Source organism: Lytechinus variegatus, chromosome 17 (genome assembly GCF_018143015.1).
Source record: "Lytechinus variegatus isolate NC3 chromosome 17, Lvar_3.0, whole genome shotgun sequence".
NCBI classification, from domain to species: domain Eukaryota; kingdom Metazoa; phylum Echinodermata; class Echinoidea; order Temnopleuroida; family Toxopneustidae; genus Lytechinus; species Lytechinus variegatus.
The window spans coordinates 22,191,798-22,210,558 of NC_054756.1; the positions used below are offsets into that span (position 1 = coordinate 22,191,798).

At 38.7% G+C, this 18,761-nt stretch overlaps 1 protein-coding gene across 2 annotated transcripts; it reads left to right on the plus strand.

The window, feature by feature from the left end:
• The first annotated feature begins 1,432 nt into the window (after nt 1–1,432).
• LOC121431451 (cytosolic beta-glucosidase-like) lies at nt 1,433–14,947 on the plus strand. Of its 2 annotated transcripts, none has more exons than XM_041629024.1 (8): nt 1,433–1,844; nt 3,227–3,701; nt 4,174–4,420; nt 6,793–7,104; nt 11,848–12,117; nt 12,778–12,822; nt 13,930–14,005; nt 14,420–14,947. In XM_041629024.1, the coding sequence occupies exons 1-8, from the start codon at nt 1,537–1,539 to the stop codon at nt 14,757–14,759; spliced, it is 2,073 nt and encodes a 690-aa protein (XP_041484958.1). In that variant the 5' UTR covers nt 1,433–1,536; the 3' UTR covers nt 14,760–14,947. The 2 variants fall into 2 exon arrangements, with proteins under 2 accessions (XP_041484958.1, XP_041484959.1); XM_041629025.1 differs by having other exon boundaries at nt 1,549–1,844; nt 3,310–3,701.
• The last annotated feature ends 3,814 nt before the right edge of the window (nt 14,948–18,761 follow it).

Consider the following 18,761-nt stretch of genomic DNA (forward strand, 5'->3'; position numbering starts at 1 on the left):
AGCTACGTAGGGATATATCATATAGCACACGAAAGGATCACCAGTCGTGCGTAAAGTCATTCGTAACTTACAAGCAGCATAATGAAACGGGCCCCTAGCTGGTACACCAATGTAAACGTATCTGTTTGAAATCATGACATTCCAGCTGAAAACAGATAATTCTGATGATCACAATCATATTGTGACCGTGAATTCATATTAAATGGGAAAAAAATACCCGACTCTTGATGGAATTCTGTGCCTATTTTGCTCGCTTTTTATAATAACTCTTTTTTCGATTTGATTATATTTTATTAATGTTCCGTCCACTAAGCACAACCGAATATAAGAAACAATACATAGTCAAATTTAAATTCATTTTTTCCAGAGCCATTTCACACATACTTTTTTTTCAATTTATGCATCCAAACACTATAGGGTGGTAATTTTATGGGATTCTATTCGAATTCATTTTGAAATCGATGTTACAACTATCATTTATCTTTAAATGAACAGGTCAACACGTTATATTTTTTCTGAGGAAAATGTCATCAATCTATGTCTCATGCAGTATGGGGCAGCTGCTCAATTGCGATGTGTTTTTTTTTCACAGTTTAAACTTTAAAAGTAACGCTATTGTATTTGATTCATTTTACCAATTGTGCTGTCGCGTTTAAATTTCCCTTTAGCATGTTTAGCATGACATGCCTAAAATGCTCATTTCATAGCGGTCACTTAGAGTATGTCTAGGATATTTAACTAGGAACTTGTCAGGGGTCCAAACTATCATGCAGGCCCCGAGATATCATTGAGCAAATATGGTTTATATCTGACCATAATAAGCATTTGCAAGTTCCGTCTAGAGAATGCGATATTATATCGAGGAAAACCCCCCAAACATAGTCTACACTCCATTCGTTGGGGAATATTTGCTCCTTCTCCCCCCCCCCCACCCACCTCTATCTATCTATCTATTTATCTATTTGTATATTTATTTGTCTATCTATATATCTATATCTATCTATCTATCTGCCTATCTTTATTTTATCTATCTTTTCATCTCCCCCATCCCCCTCTCTCTCTCCTTCTTCAAACTCGCTTGTATAGTCGCCCAGTAAAAAAGGATAAGTGACAGAGTTTATGCAGTAAAAAAAGGGATAAGTGACAGGGTTTCAGCAGTAGAAAGGGATAAGTGACAGAGTTTCGAAACACAGATAAGGCTCCCCTGCCACCTTCCCTTTGATGATAAAGAATGGTATATGTGTTTTCTCCCTTTATATGTTTGAATTGTAAAACAAAAGCATGGTATTTTAAGTTCCAACTAACATTACTAACATTGCTTAATTTGAAATTGAGGAAAAAGAAAATCATTAATATCTTAATAAAGTTGTCAATAAACGAATAAACCACAAAATGCGAGATCCTTGAGTCGCAATTATCCCTGGTTACGTAAGCCTACATATATACACTTCAATATCCATCCTATATACATTCCGCTTTGTAACTGAACAAAGGCTGTATCTAGAGGAGTGTGTAGGGCAGACATGGTATAGCGAGATGAATTTCACATGGATTGCGTTAGTGTTTTCGTGTATATTGACTCCGGTGATCGGACTCGACGCCGGACTCGACGAGGAGCCCGAGTTCGTTTATCCCGATCGCTTCAATGACACCGATCGAGACGCCTTCCTCTACGCTACCTTCCCCGAAGGGTTCGTATGGAGTACATCGTCGTCCGCGTACCAGATCGAAGGGGCCTGGGATGAGGACGGGAAGGGAGAAAGCATCTGGGATAGATTCACCCACGAAGGTGGCCATTCTCTCATTGAGGATACTGGAGATGTTGCGTGCGACAGCTACCATAAGTAAGAAAATACGTCGAGTAGAAAATGAATCAATATTTTGTTTAAACGGAAGATGCAGTTTTGGAGGTAAAAAGCTAGTCTCCTGGGTAGATTTCATACTACATGGAGCAGCATTAACAAAACGGTTGGTGTTATTTTACCCAGGAATTATCCTTCAGAACTTTAACACTTTTCTTCCTCTGCTTCTCCCCCTCCTCCTCCTCATTTTTCTTCTCCTTCTTCTTCTTCTTCTTCTTGATTCTTCTTCTTCTTCTGATAGATGTACCCTAGATGTCAATTGACAAATGATACTGTAGTTTAATCATGTTAATTCATAACATACTAAACCGAAATATTTGAGAGTATTGATCATTATACAGTATATACACAATATAGTCATGATAGTGTACGTAATTGGATTTTTGAATATGAAATGCATTTTGATTCTTGTAACTTCTTGTAACTCATGGAAAAAGGACATTACACTGCTCCGAACGGAATTTGAGCTCCGGGCTGCATGGGGTGACCATTATGGAAGTATAAATTTGCGCGGAATGGGGTTGGGAAGGGGGGGGGGGAGATTTAACATATTTCTGGATTTTTCGTCCGAAATGAGGACGTCAGCCGGCATCGCGATGTCCGTAGTAGTTTAGTCCAGGAGCAGTCGCAAGCGCGGACCTAGCCGGATTAGACGCAATACCATTTCATGAGCCATATTGTTTTAGAACAATATTCGTCCTATGTCTAACCCTGCTAGACCCTCGCCTGCCTGGTCGGGTCCAGGCAGGGGCGAATCTCGGTAAGGACAAGTGAATGGAGCTCCCGAAAGCTCCTGGGTTTGGGTACAATAGGGGTTCGAAACACTTCGCTTTCGAGCACAATTAATCTTTTTTTTCCAGATCGAGGCCTATAGGTAAACTGGATGTACACATTGGCGGCGGAAGCCCAAAAATTAGGGGGGGCACCTAAAATTTTGGGATGGACACAGGTAAAAATTTTGACAAGCCCCCCCCAAAAAAATAAAAGAAGTTTATTAAACTAAATTTGAAGAGTAGATCACCAACATTTTTTGACAAGCAAAAAAAAAATAGGTCACCAACTGAAATTTTCGGTGGGTCCATGTTAATTTAGGGGGACGCAGGAAACAAAATTGACAAGCAAAAAAAGTTTTCAACAAAAGATTAAGAGGGCCCCCCCCCCCCCCCGCTTCCGCTGCCTATGGGTGTACATGCAGCAGACCTTCCTGTCGCCTTTTGCCTACATGGCTACATTAGCAGGTCATATTTTGTTCTGGAATCGAAGCGTAATCACAACTTACTGAACTTAGTACTTATTCATTCACGCAATGTATCAGTATACATGGTATATTAACACAGTAAATATTCTTGTAAAATACATTTTAGGTATAGAGAAGATGTTGCTCTGATGAACGGGATGGGTCTCAAGTATTATCGCTTCTCAATCTCTTGGCCTCGAATTCTTCCAGATGGTACTCTGAACAATGTAAACGAAGCCGGCATCGGTTACTACAACAGCCTGATCGACGAGCTCCTACGAAACAACATCACGTCCATGGTCACTCTCTACCACTGGGATCTTCCACAGGCATTGCAGGACGTCGGCGGCTGGGCCAACGAAACCGTCATCGATCACTTCAATGACTTCGCCGAACTGTGTTATCAACGATTCGGTAGCCGCGTTCCATTCTGGATTACATTCAACGACCCATGGGCAGTCAGCGTGCTAGGCTATGGCAGCGGATCCTTGGCGCCAGGAATTACTGAAGATGGCACTACTATCTATGTTGTGGCCCACAACATCATCAGGTCACACGCAAAGGCGTGGCATACGTACAACGATACATACAGGGAACTACAGGTGAGCCATTGATTGCCTAATACATTTGCAGGATTCTGGTCAACTAACCGGGTCCAATGACACTAAGGATTGCGATCATAAATGAAAAGAGAAATCTGATTGGCTCTTGGTAAATATTTTGAACAAAGTGCGCATGCAACAGTGATCCTGATTGGCCAATTCTAGAAAATAAGGTTTTTATTTTAAGCCTTTGCCTATGAGGGATCCCAGGAACGCAGTTGCGAATTTTTACTCACTAACTCAGTGACATGCGAGGCTTTCAGCGACGCGGGTGTACACTGTATGGCAGGCATTTTTTAATATTCATTCCTAAATCTTGAGAAATACAATTATTGATATCAAGCCCTCTGCGTTGCTGAACGAAACTTGCCAATATCTTTGCCTAAAAAAGTGATGAATTAGTTTGAAATCAAAATAAAACTGCGATTGATCTGATCGTTATTATTTATTTTATCTTTTTTTTTAACTATAGAATGGTAAAGTCGGCATCACCCTGAACGCTGATCACATAGAGCCTGCAGATCCTACCAGACAGGACCACATCGACGCTGCTGAACGATATCTCCAGTTTGACGTCGGTTGGTGGGCCAATCCAATCTTTAAGAATGGCGATTATCCCGAGATCATGAAGACATCTATAGCAGGAAAGAGTGCTGTTCAAGGTTTCAACACGTCGAGACTCCCTGAATTCACCCAGGAAGAGATGGAATACAATAGAGGTATAAAGTAACGAGTTGTGTAGTTTATGCAGGTTAGAATCAGTAAATGATAAACAATAATACTAACATTTTTATAAATCTTATTACACAGGGGTAGACCCAGAATTTTCCAAAAGGGAGGGAATGTTCATCCTGGAAAAATTTGACCAACAGAAAAGTGGGATTTTCACTATTAAAATGGAGGTCATTTTCTTCCTGAGGAAAGCGAGGGGGGTGGCACGGGTCGGATGTGCCCCTACTTGGATTCGCCGCTGGCTTATTACACTTTGTTTCTAAGGGATTGCATTGCAATTATATTTATTACACCGGCCATCGGGTCCTTGTATAACTGAAAACAAGGTATGCACTTCTTCGACTCCCTGGGGAGCATTCCAACAAGAGTTCCAAGACTCAAATTGCTAGGCATCCTATATAGATTTTCGCCTCCTACCGCGTACCCATTTGACACCTGTGTGGATAGTGGCAAAGTATGGAATGACGTCTTCCCAATGGACGCTAGGACGCGCTGGGATTCGAACACTCGACCCTCTGATTGCAAGGCGAGGGACCGAACTGCTACACCGGGACGCTTCCATAAATAAGACAAAGTCAGTGATTTATCAGTGATAAGTCAATTTATTAAGTATGAATGTAGTTAATAGAAGGGATTCTATGTCCGGTTTAATTTCGCAATAGAAAGCAAACATCGCTGGTCGCATTGATCTCGATCTCTTTGCCGCATCGATTGCACTCAGCTCGCAAATTTAATTACTAGAGAAGCTAAATGAATCGAAACCCGAAAGTTTTGGTGGCATGTTGGGAGCAATTATTTTGAGCTTGAGCAGATTCAGTGCTTCGCTACTCGATAGTAGCGGCACAATGAGCTCAAGACTTTGAGGAGGCTAGATATGGCGTATCGTGCAAAATTTTAAAAAAGTTGCGAGCGAACAAAGCGAACGAGAAAATATTCCAACATTTTTATTACGTAAACCAAATTTTGTGATAGATTTTGACATAATATTCAGAAAGTGATGTCATACCATGCGGGCATGTCGTGGTCTAGTGGTTCTGACTCTCGCCTTTCAAAGAGAGGGTCGTGGGATCGAATCCTAACCATGGCGTGTTTTCCTTCAGCTAGAGATTTATGCGCAATGTGCTGCACTCAACCCAGGTGAGGTAAATGGATACCCGGCATTCCTTGTATGCACTGATCGCCGGTGATGGTAGCTCGAGCCAAAGCCGGGATAAATATAGCAGAGCTTTGTATCCTCAGGTTTTATAAATACAGCTATTATCATCATTATCATTATATTTCATGGTTCTCTCTTTCCTTGTCTCTCTTTTTTTCTTGGTCGTGAAAAATGTTTGGGGTGCTGACGAAAACTTGCAACTAAAGTCGTCTGTCCTGAGTCCAGAACGAAACTGCTTTTTGACTGGTACATTATCGACGAAGACTTGTTGGTTTCTTATCATGCTTATTGTCACGAGGGGTATTTAAGCATACGTTTTCTATGTTCTTGAATCCGTCGTGCTTCAATGCATAAGGTCTATTCTGGCTTGCGTGTCAAGTTTGTAGGCGTATTGCCTGAAAAGGTGCTAGCCCCGTTTTCTCTTATTACGTAAATGGACCTGAATTATATCAATCATTGTGAGTTTGTCAATGCAGAATCTCCTAGTGTATCTACATCGGCTATATATCACACAGACCGGGAAAATGTTCAAAGAATAATTTTCAACGAATAATTTTAGCCAATCTGTTTATCAAATAGCGTTTCAACTTCCATCCGAGTCTCTATTAGCCCCTCCTGAGAAGACTTGCCTTCAGCGCTGGGCAAAACATTATTCCTTATGCATGTTGGGAAAGTAGGCCTATACGTCGGGAGCAATTATGCTTGGAAGTTATATCTAATCTCTAGCTAGTTAATACCAATGTGGCGTTTGGATTGAATCCATTGCAACTCTTACTACATGTAAGACAAGGCACAAATCTCGGATTTCATTCCATAGTCGAACCGACAAAACTGCCTTAGGTCCGACCCAATATATTTCTTTCCGGTGACGTACCCTCAGTCGATTCGCTGTCGACTTTGTCAGTGTGAATGTCGCACTAATGTGCCTTTGATTTATGCTGCAGCCACATTCCCCCTACGGCGGCCATACGGCGAGTCGAAAACAGCCGTTTTATATTCATTTTTATTCAAACCACCTATATGTTCATTATGTAGCTGGTACAAAAACGAGGAAATTAAACTGCTGTCGTTGACTCGCCGTGCGGCCGCCGTAGGGGAAATGTAACTGCGACATTACTGTACCGTTGCTGGCATAAACGATGCGGTCTAAGTGTGGAATAATTATGAATGAACATTGTCTTTTTTTCCTTGCTCTCGCCTAAGGTACGGCTGACTTTTTTGGTTTGAACCATTACACAACACACTACGGAGCAAACAGTTGGGAAGACAACACCAACCCGCCTAGTTACTGTAAGGATCGCGGCATTGAGATAAGCCGAAATTATGAATGGGAGATAGCGGGTTCAAACCCGATCGTTCCATGGGGGATTCGAAGAATACTCAAATGGATTGGTTTACAGTATCACGTGCCCGTATACGTCACAGAAAATGGTGTGTCCTCGCACCCATCGCTAGACCCTGGTGACGTCGTCAGGCAGAATTACTACAGGGCGTATACGAATGAGGTCCTTAAAGGTATGTGTCACACCTTGAAGCTATTTCGTAGACAGGAAATACATTTGAGTCCCGTTGCATAAAACTTCGTTACCACTATGGTAACTTGCATGGACGGTTCTTGATTCTGATTGGCTGTTGATCTGCGATACCATGGTAGTTCCCATTGAATGGCAAAGTTACCATAGTGGTAACCTTTATGCAACGGGCCCCTGAAATTTCATATCTGGCCACTAAGGGGTATGTTGAAATTTGTGGGGGGGAACAAACAAACAAGCAAACAAAGGTGTATGGAATCATCTCATGACGAAACCCACTCATCACCTGAAGCAAAAAAAAATGGGAAGTTTACTGTTTACCATTTTTTTATTATATTTTGTCAGATATAAAATCGTATTATAATATGGAATATATATATATAGAGAGAGAGAGAGAGAGCAAATTTAAAAGAAAAAGGAAAGATTATCAGTAAAATGTGTTCAGGTTTTACTTTGATTGATTGATTGATTGATTGATTGCATTTATTCTTTTTCATCCCAAAATTTAACAAAAGTTACAATGTAAAACATAACACAAAAATACCACATACAGAAATGAAAAAAAGGGAACCCACTGGAAAGCAAAGCTTGTTAGTATGGGTTCCCTGCATTGGCGGCGGAAGCCAATAAATTTAGGGGGTGTCCACCTGAAATTTTGGGATGGACACATGTAAAAAATAGGACAAGCGCCCCAAAAATTTTTGAGAAGCAAAAAAAAAAAAAAAAAAAAAAAAAAAAGGTCATCAACCTAAATTTTAGGGGGGGACAACACACGTGTCAAGGGGGTCCACGTGAATTTAGGGGGGGACGCAGGAAAAAAAATTGACAAGCAAAAAAAAAAAAAAAAAAAAAAAGGTCATCAACCTAAATTTTAGGGGGGACAACACACGTGTCAAGGGGGTCCACGTGAATTTAGGGGGGGACGCAGGAAAAAAAATTGACAAGCAAAAAAAAAAAAAAAAAAAAAAAAAAGGTTATCAAAACAAAATTTAGGGGGGGACCGTCCCCCCCACCTAAAATTTAGGGGGGGACACGTCCCCCCCGTCCCCCCCGCTTCCTGGTTCCCTGCAATAAATAGTTAAATAAAATATATGTTTGATCAATGAAATTCAATTCGTAAATTAAAAAGGTTTGTACAATGAAAAGAATACCAGTGGGGTCAAGCTTTTTATGTTTACTCACTAAGTTACAATTAATAGAAAAAATATTATATCATACCCCTGCTGAATAAAAAAAAAACTGAGTTCCGGAGTGTGTGAACAGACAATCACTTGGACAAGACGGGACGAATACTAAAAACAAAACAAAGACAAAAACAAAAACGGCACACACACACACACAAACAAAAACAAAACAGGACAAGACAGCAAAAAAAGGAAAAGAAACAAAACAAAACACACTACAAAACATAGACGGAGAGGAAGATTATAAAAGCAATAGCATTAGACATTAAGATGATAGGAAGAGAGAGAGAGAAAAAAGAAATGTGAGAGGAGACAGAGAAAGAGAAGAAGGAAGAAAATAAGAAGGGAAGAAGAACAAAAGAGGTGGTAGCTGCTTACACAGAAATGTTGAACAGAAACTATACATTAGGTCTCTCAGATAGCATTCTCTAGCTATACATGTACGAATCTATTACTTGCATCGAATTGGTTTTACTCTTTGAAATGTTGTTTTCCTTACATTATGATATTTCAATTTCATATTGTATGATCATGTTTCATTTTTTGTGACATATATTGTGTTGATTACTTTGGAAAATACATGTATTGTATTGAATTTCCATAAAGGAATCTTTGGAATGGTAAACATAAAGAAAAGAAAAAAAACCTTGGGAAGGGTGGTGTCCAACATGCCACAAAGTCTGAAACAATACCGTTGAGAACTAAAGTTGCTATGAAATGGGGAAAGTATACTCGATGGCCCTTTTTCGAGAACTAACGTCTTAAATGAGGGTCTTATAGGGCACATGGGAGTAATTCAACCGCGCGCAAAGCATGCCGGACAAGCGTAAGTAAAGATCACATGACTTTATCAATAAAAAATAATTCATCAAAAAATAGACAAAATGTTTGTCTATCAAAATATAAATGATAGAAACAATTTCGTGTTCATACTCTTTCATAATTAAGCGCTTTGGGGAGGCTAGACTGCATTTTTGTATTTCATCTTAATTATTATTACCAACGATGCAGTTCGGGTTTTTCTGGCGATGAACTGGCCGAAATTATGGTTAGTCTTATTTCAGGCCATTTTACTTTTGATTGAGCTGGACAAGTATGCGATTGACATATCAAGTCTTAATGTACTGTTAATTGTGACTATAATGTCAGTGGATTAAAGCATAATCTATCGAGGGATTGATTTTTTGATGATATTTGTTGAGCTATGATTTAACGCGTGAGTGAATGGGGGTCTGTAATACTCATGTGAGCCCTATAGGGCTGTGTTGGCTCAGTCGGTAACGCGTCTGCCCGTCGAATCAAAGATCGTGGGTTTGAGTCCAGCCCGGGTGGTTGACTGAAGCCAGTGCGTTGTGTGAAAACGACTCTCCCATTTTTCATAGGTGCAGGCTTTGTTACAATGGAAAACACTCCGCCCTTCGGATAGGACGGTAAATGGAGAGTCACCACCTTTGCACGTTAAAAACCCACTGCACTATTCGTATAAGAGTAGGGGGAAACCCCGGTGTAGTGGTCCACCTGAATTCCCCCCAATCAGTTATATCGGGAGGAGAGACCTGCGGGTCATAGTGATTCAGTTCGCTTTTCGCCTCCCAGGCACAGGTGACGCCAAACAAATAGTAGGCACCTTTCGCAAACCTCTACAACGTGAGATAAGAGTCGGGTAACTCAAAAGTTAACGATTAATCATAGACTTGATTTTCTAGATTGATTGTACATTACAGTCGATACAATCAAACGTAGAAAACTGTTCTACAATCATTGCCAAGCTTTGTGTTACAGGCCCTATAGATCTTGCTTTTCGTGTGCAAAGCTCTTTCATACGATACCAACATGCCATGCCATTTGCCTGCCCGAGCTCGCAGCGGGACTGCACTTGTATCGTGGCTATGACTCCAGCTGGCTGGAGACATGGGAAATGTAGATTATGACATGGACAAGAAAGTGTTTTTTCAAACAAATCGAGTACATATTGAGTAAGGAAAAACTAACCGAATTAAGGCTTAGATATAGATCATTACAGTCCATCGAATCGATATTGCATTTAATGTGCATTATTTGTGGATCACTGGCAATTGATTCCATGGGTCAGATCACCTCTCAAGCCGAATCATTTCGCATGCGTTGACATGTACACAGCATGCATCAGGCCATAAAGGAGTTTTTTCTTTTGCCTGCACCTTCTACACAAACGATATGCCTCTAGCACACAATGTAATGGGCAGTATGTTTTACTTTTCCGCAGAAATGGGGGGTTTGCCGGGGGGTACACTTCCATTGATGAGTGGATACCAGGCGCGACCATGGGGTTACGAAAAGCACCCTAAAAAGGGAAGTAAGTCTTTTCCAGATTATGAAAATGCATCTCTCAACAAGTATTTGGGATGTGACACCCTACAAGTAGTGGAAATATATCCCTTTTTTCAGTATTTTAATCATCGTTTTTCACACCCTCATAACACTACATGGCCTATACGCAACGTACTTACCCATCTCTTTCCCTTTTTACGTGTGGTCGCGCCTGGTATCCACCATTCAATGGAAGTGGGGCCCCCGAGCGGCCTCTCGAGCTCTGGGAGGAACCAAATTTGGATTTGGAAAGTCGTCCTAAATCGGATATATCGCTGTTATAGTAGCAACCAGAATTTTGCACACGAAACGCAAATGAATGTTTCTTTTCCAGATGCGAAACGAAAAAAAATCTCATGTCACACAATTTGCATTACAGGACGGAGTTTTACGATCATGACGACGGGCCCAAAAGTCTCTTCCAAAATGAACTACCGTCGTAAATAAGCGTGCGCGTCCTCAAACGAAAGGTCGGAATTAATAATAATAGGAACGGGGAAAACGGGCTGAACTGAAAGTGATATACCTTGGTTCCCCGTGCGGGCTTAATTCATTTCCCATAAATTCGTGTGTTAAAGTGGCACTTTGACAAAAAAAAATCATAACATAATATGGATGAAATTTTGGGGGTCGAATGTCTACTACCAGTGGATAGGATACACATCTGACAATCCATATCTGACCAGAAAAGGGTCTCTCGACCAGCTCATTTTAAAGATAAATCGGCATATATGAAGACATCTCCTGATGGATCAAATTCACCACCTGAAACAGTAAAATGTAACCTTCCGCCAGTCAAAAATAGTTCCAAAGTTGGTGATATTTCTTCCCAAATTTGGGAAAAGGAAGTTCAGTGGATACCCAAAATAGAATCAGTGTTAGATTAACTATCATATTCGTACACTTTTCCGATCATCTATTCTATATCATTTTTTTAATGGGATGACTCCAATGAATGCTGCCCTCTGGTTGTTAATAAGCCTGTGGTACCTACTGGCAAGGTGTGTTTGACCGCTGCCCATACTGCCATTGTACCTGAGTGCCAACATTGTTTCAACTGGGATCTTCCGTTTGGGCTGAACATCGAACATAATTCGTCATCAAAATGGAGTTCTAATGAATGACTATCAGAACTGGAAGGACTGATTTCTATGATTATGTCTAAAGATTTGAAATTTCATGTTTTATCCTAGCAATCAAATTGGACGGTGTCGACGTCAGAGGCTACGCTGTGCGATCCCTGTTAGACAGCTTCGAATGGACTCAGGGTTACGATTGCAGGTTTGGAATGTACGACGTCAACTTTTCTGATTCCCGGCGACCTCGGAGAGCCAGAGAATCTGCCTCTGTCTACGCCCACATCGTGGGTGACAATGGGTTCATCAAGGAGCCAGCCGCGACCCCTGGAACACTAAACACGACAATGTCACCCATGACAACCAAGGCAACCATGACAACTGCAAGTGCGCCATCTCTCAATACTCTTCGTCCAGTGCATTTATTTTTTTTTTGGAGGGTGGGAGTACCTTGCCTGGAAATTAGTGCTTTGTCAGTGGCGGATCCAGGGGGGGGGCACGTCCGAACACAAGTGTGTCCCACTCTCTGAGAGTCACATCAAATATTATTAATGAGAATATAGTTCTTACAAATCTGACGAACTTTTTTTATTTTATCATTTTTTTTATGCTTTCCTTGTCAAGTTTTCTTAGGTAAAATGTGCTCCACCCTTTTGAAAAATCCTGAATCCGCCCCTCTGCCCTGTCGATGAGATAAACGTCGACCATGGAGGTCAAGTGGGTTGCCATTTGCATCAAACAATATCTGATATGTAAAGTAAGAATACAAGAAGAAAGAGTGACATAAACAGTTAATATTTGCAAGTTTTCTATCCGCCCTTTCACAAGACAAAAAATTTGTAATTTGAATAATGATTCCAGTGAAAAATAAGGCTACTGACGAACATTTAGCACGTGTTAAACCAAACTAGAACATGATGAGAATCACGAACGCCAATCACAGTCGCGATTAGAATAGCAATCATCATTACAATGATTCAAAATTCACGTGTGAAAATGTGAAGAGTTTTCACTGATTTATTTTTGTGGTTTATCTGTTTCTTTTAGCTGACGATCCTGGACATTCCGGATGCGATGATGAGAATAAACACGGTAAGTACATTACGGAAAGGAAGACTTTGGTACTTGGGCCTAATTCAGTTCAACATTATTATTCTTTGTATAATTTGATATAAGAAAATTAAAACGATGACCTGGACCCGTCTTACAAAGAATTACGATTGATCCAATCAATCGTAACTCTATGGAAATCCATCAGTGTCATGAAATAAAATTTTCAAAATGTCCTTTATAAAAAAAGGAGAACAGAAGATGATGTCAAGAAAACAATGACTTTATGCAATTTACGTCATTTCTAGAAAACATTTTGAACATTCATGCATTTTAGATGTTGACGATGTTGACGTTGCTGGCCGACCATCAAGGGCGCCGGAAGGGCAGGGGGCACTTGCCCCCCCCCCCCAAAAAAAAAATAATATATATATATATACCCGTCTCTGTGCTCTAGTGGTTAAGGCACCAGCGTTCAAAGATGGTGGCCCGGGTTCGATTCCTGGCAGAGACATTTTTTCAGCATCACCAATTTTTCCAAAGGGTAGATAGCTCGGGGAACTTTGATTTAAGCTACGCCTATTGTTCTCTTCATCCATTTCTTTACACTGTATATATATATATGATGGTGAGGGTGTGTGCGTGTGTTTATGGTATATTTATTTTTTTTATATATACTCGTATATTCATATATTATGGAGCGTTGTGGCCCAGTGGATAAGTCTTCTGACTTTGAAACAGAGGGTCGTGGGTTCGAAACCCAGCCATGGCGTAATTTCTTTAGCAAGAAATTTATCCACTTTGCGCTGCACTCGACCCAGGCGAGGTGAATGGGTACCCGGCAGGATTAATTCTTTGAATGCATTAGCGCTGAAAGGCAGCTCGAGCTTAAGCCGGGGTAATAATAATAACGCGCCTTGGAATAGAATATTTCTAGATAGAAGGCGCAGCTATATAAATGCCTATTTCTACTATTACTATTATATAAACACACACATTTATAAATATAACATTGCATAACATGTTCAAAGAAGTATAATAATTTCGTACCATTTTTAAGTTCCTTCTGACAGACAAAATCATTTATACGTCAAAGTGAACTTTCGTTTTGAAACCTTAATAATTCGATACTTTGTTTTCCTATTCTAGGTTTGAAAATAGGCTCTGCTATCTTGATCCTGATTCTGGCAGTATATTCCATCTCGATAACAATTGCTTTCATCAGGTAATTACAAAGAAATATATGATTTTGATAATTATGGTTAATATTATTGACACAAAAAGTCTTAGAAATAAAGCCGATCGCGATAAATAAAAAATCCTCCTACATGTATATTTATATATTATCAACAAAATAAACGAAGAATTTTCTTGTTTTACTAGTTTCTTTTAATATTAAGAAAGATTAAAAGAAACTGGTAAAAGAAACTAAAAGTGGAATATTCTTTGTTTATTTTCTTGACTTTTTCTATCCTTGACCATGTTGACAGTGAGCATATTTCTCTTTTTTGGGGGGTACATACAAATACAAATTGGACTCAACACTGGATTGGCCATCATGGTTGCCAGAGTCTGATCCAATTCCTTTCAGGAACTTGGTCACAATTGAAACGAAATCTGCATATTGTTAACCCAACAGAAGGAAACCCGTCAAACAGAAGAGCGAAGTAGAGGAGGGGACTATCAATCATGATTACCTCCAACCAGAGAACTGGGTAATTCCGGAAATGAGAAACGATGCCTACCAGGAGCTCCAGACGAAAAACTTTGAATCCTTCGCATCAAACTCCCCGGTGTCGTCCAGTCATGGACCTACATGTACAACGGCATTGCCCCGCGGAGCAGACGACTCGTTCCAACATTCTAACACAGCGCCCTCTGCGGTTGCCTATGCAAACCAAAGGGTAGTGGACAAAGTCGTCCGAATGGAAGCATCGCGCAAGGATGCCGAGGATGACTATGCCGTCGTGCCAGAATAGTTACGAAAAATATAGAGAGATGGGTGATTTTAGAATAACGACAAACTCTAGGCCTATAAAGAAGTACAGTGACGTTCCTCTTATTTTCTTTGAGCACCTGCTTCTATCTTCGCTGGCTCCATTACCCTATTGCTGTTTTATTTTCTATAAAATTCTAAAAAGGCAAATCTGGATCCTTACATTGAAGACCCATTAATACAAGTCAATACAATATGTATTTTCAGCTTAAATTAATGAATGGGTGACTATTTTCCTTTTTTCGTTATAAAAAGCATTAACTAGGGTTAATATGTTAGCTTGGGTGGCAAAGTTGTTACAAAAATATTTAAATATACACTCTAAAAAAAAGGGTAAAAATGCTCCATGAGGGTAATGTGTCCAACCAATATTCGGCATTTCTTTGGGGGCATTTTTATTCATCCAGTGTGATGAAAATTTTAAAGTCATCGTTGCTTAATTACTTTACTGGACAATATGCTTCCCGCATTGGGTACTGACTACTGCCCAAATTTAGTTGGACATATAATTACCCTCATGTTGGTTTTTCCATTTTTTATTGTTTTATTCAATTCCGCTAAAAGAAAATGATATGAGAAATGTACCACACGGTCAGTTTGCCTTCGCCTTTTTTCTTGACACATCGAACTTTACTAAAATGGACAGTGCTCACTCAAGGGTAAGATTCTGTCAAAATTATTACTTTCTTTAGATAGATGATACCCAAGCCCAAGAATATATGTGAAAAAAATTATCCCCATACTGTACATTTTTCAATTCCCAGGACTTTTCATCGACACGCTTGTAGAATTTATTCATACTATCTCAGACTTGTTTAACCAATATGCTGGTACGGTAAACATAAAAACCTATCAACATTTGGTTAACACGGTTAACAAAAACAAAGTCCATTATTTTTTTTATAGAAGGTTAAAGGTATTGTTTAACTTTTTGAGCAGCCGATTTAAAAAATTCTCAACCAAGATGAAACATGTGTACAAGTGCATGTATTAGAACTAATAAACCCTGAAAACAACCATTATTGAGAATGAAAAGCTTCAATTTTTGAAGCACTAAATAATGATTTTTGAATGCAATTTTTTCAGGGCTTCATTTTTGTAACATATCACAGACACAGATGACAAGTGTGTCCTTCTAGCTCAGATTTTTAAAAAGTCAAACCAATGTTAACCAATCACTTTAATTGTAAAGAAACATAATATTTTTTTTTCTGAGTGCAAACATCGCAATAAAACAGTCTTCTTGATCTGTGTAACAATTGTGTGATTTGTTTAAATGATACAAGCCGTTAACTACCCCCCCCCCCCTTAATCATCATACAAAATCCTCCTGGTTTCAAGCCTAAAGGTGTAATTGATATTAACATTAAATCTCAATATTTTTCACGTCCAACACCCCCCCCCCCCTCCCCAATTTCGTCATCCTTTTTTTTCTCGATTATGTTACAATAAATAAAAGTTGAACTTTAGGTTCGTTAACGCAGAATGAGCTAATTATATGAACAATCACGTTAAAGACTTGTGGTTTTGGTGATTTCTTATCAACATTCAATTTGCAGTACACCAATAAACAAGGTCGAACAACTTGTCATCAGAGATGGCGATAGGTAAACAGATAGGGTAAACATATCTGTATAATCCTGTTATATATGAGTTTATCTGACCAGGCGTGTATCCCGTGGGGGCAAAGGGGGAGGTGCCCCTCCCTTTGCACACGCAGAATGCTGAAGAGGAAAAAATGTGCGAGGAGAATGAGAAGTTGCCCCCCTTGTGGGCGAACAATTTGGACGGTTTGGGGAATTATACGGCATTCCTCTTATATTATCTATTGATTAATTTATTTTTCGTAATTCTAACCCCAACAGCTTTTAAGTGCCCTCGCCCGATTTAAGATTTCACTCCTGTATCTAATCTATTAACGACATGAACTCTCCGTTTTATATAGGTCGTACAGTAAGTGGGCGTTCCGTGTTAAACGTCGCCTGTACAAACATTTTTTAAGTACCCCCCCCCCCTCCATTATCGTATTGTTCTACAATGACCTTACGGGGAAATTCTGGTTCAACATGATTTAAGAGTAATTAAGGTCGTTCATATAACAAGAACTTTTTAAAGCGACGTGATAACGATTTTTTTCGTAAATTAATGAAAATGCATTAGTCGTGATGTTAATTAATTATAATGTGCTATTGTTCCAAATCGCGTTCCATAATTTTCCTTATCACTGTGTGGATTAATATACTTTTAGTCCAAGGTATAAGAACAAACGTAAACTTATCTTTAAAATCAACATATCTGAAATTAATTTAAAAAAAATCTAGCCTTGGCTCATGAAATATTACTTCATCGTGCTAATTAGGTGTTCCAATTATAAAATGAATAAACAAATAAATAAGTAATTGATGAAATAAACAAATAAGATCATGAATAAACAAGTAGATAAATATATAAATGAATAATTAAAAAAATAATAAATACATAGATAAATAAACAAATAAATAAATAAAGGAACAAATACATAGATTAATAAATAAACAAGTAAATAAACAAATAAATGAATGAAAGTCCCCTCATCTTGTCTGTTGATTAGATGAATCTTTAATGTACATATAGGTTATACATGTTATATCCACGTACACAACTTGCTTTATTAGATATTACGGAAAATTGTTTTGTTCTCTTCCGTTGCCCATAATGATGATTAGAGTAATGATAATGACACAATCGCTAATATTGTATTTGATAATAATGATAACAATAATAAAAATGATAATAATAATTAAATATTAACACTACTTATAACGATACTAATGATAACAATAAATAATGATAATAATAATAATAACCGCAACTTCGATTTAGTTTCCATCATTTCTTGTCGGCTTTTCATTTCTTCTGACTCTATTTGTATCACTTTGATTAAACGGTGTAAATGGCTTCATGCATCTATTTTTAGACTTACAGCTCCATGTATTACTTCAAATTTCCTTGATGGCCCTTAAACCCGTTATCAGTCCTTAAAGACGAAGTTCACCCTGACAAAAGGTTTATTATAAAAATAGCAGAGAAAATAATCGAACATTATTGCCGACGGACTGAGAAAAATCCATCAAAGGATGAAAAGAAAAGTTATTAAAATGTTAATTATTTAATTTGTAACGTCATGTACAAGCAGCTTTTCTACATATCGTATGGTAAAAAAAATGTGGTACCAAGACCAATTTCTTAAGTATTTTATTGTTTTTTTTTCTTATGTATTTCTTCGTGGTATTTTTTTTTACTTTTTGTTTTTTTAATGTTTTTTCGATGGAAATCGTTCCATACTTAATTCTGATCATAAACAAGGCAAAATTAAGTTTAATCAGTAAAAGTAGAAATAATTATACAAATTTATGAATTTTGGTTAAATATACAATTTGCATTGGATTTGCACGTGATTTTTGGTCTTACATGCACTTACATAATGTTGCGTAATGTCGTAACCGCGTACTCGGGCGTCACAAATTTGGTCTCAAAATTTGCGCGAGACTTGAATGTAAGAAGTCTGTGAGCGGCGAGGTCAAAAAAATTATGCGCAGCAGATATATCGCGAAAATTGTCGAAGGGGAGCATTATGCCCCCCCCCCCCTCCCCCGGGAGAATTAGGGTTAAGACGAGTGAAAATGATGGATGCATCATTTGTGCTTGTGTTTTGATGTAACGTTTTCTCATGCATTCATAGCATTCGTATATTACATTTTTCGTCATAAGAATGACATAATATATTGGTTACCGTTTTATTGCATGAATCATAGATACAAGAAATGGAATTTCAAACAAATGTGGAAAATCAAGTCTGTGTGCTAAAAAAAACTATAAATTGACAAATTCACCTTAATTTAAGATCGAAACCTTTTTTCCTTGTCATTTTATTTCTTGCCATCTGCCATCATCCTTTCCAATTTTTCGTGTAAAACGCTTTTCCCTTTTTGGGGGTTATTTTTCT

What these genes read in the sequence shown, in the direction of transcription:
- LOC121431451 (XM_041629024.1), top strand. Translation starts at nt 1,537, where the DNA reads ATGAATTTCACATGGATTGCGTTAGTGTTTTCGTGTATATTGACTCCG. An exon ending in ATACATACAGGGAACTACAG is followed by an intron (nt 3,702 to 4,173) that starts GTGAGCCATTGA and finishes TTTTAACTATAG; the next exon opens with AATGGTAAAGTCGGCATCAC. An exon ending in ATAACAATTGCTTTCATCAG is followed by an intron (nt 14,006 to 14,419) that starts GTAATTACAAAG and finishes TTAACCCAACAG; the next exon opens with AAGGAAACCCGTCAAACAGA.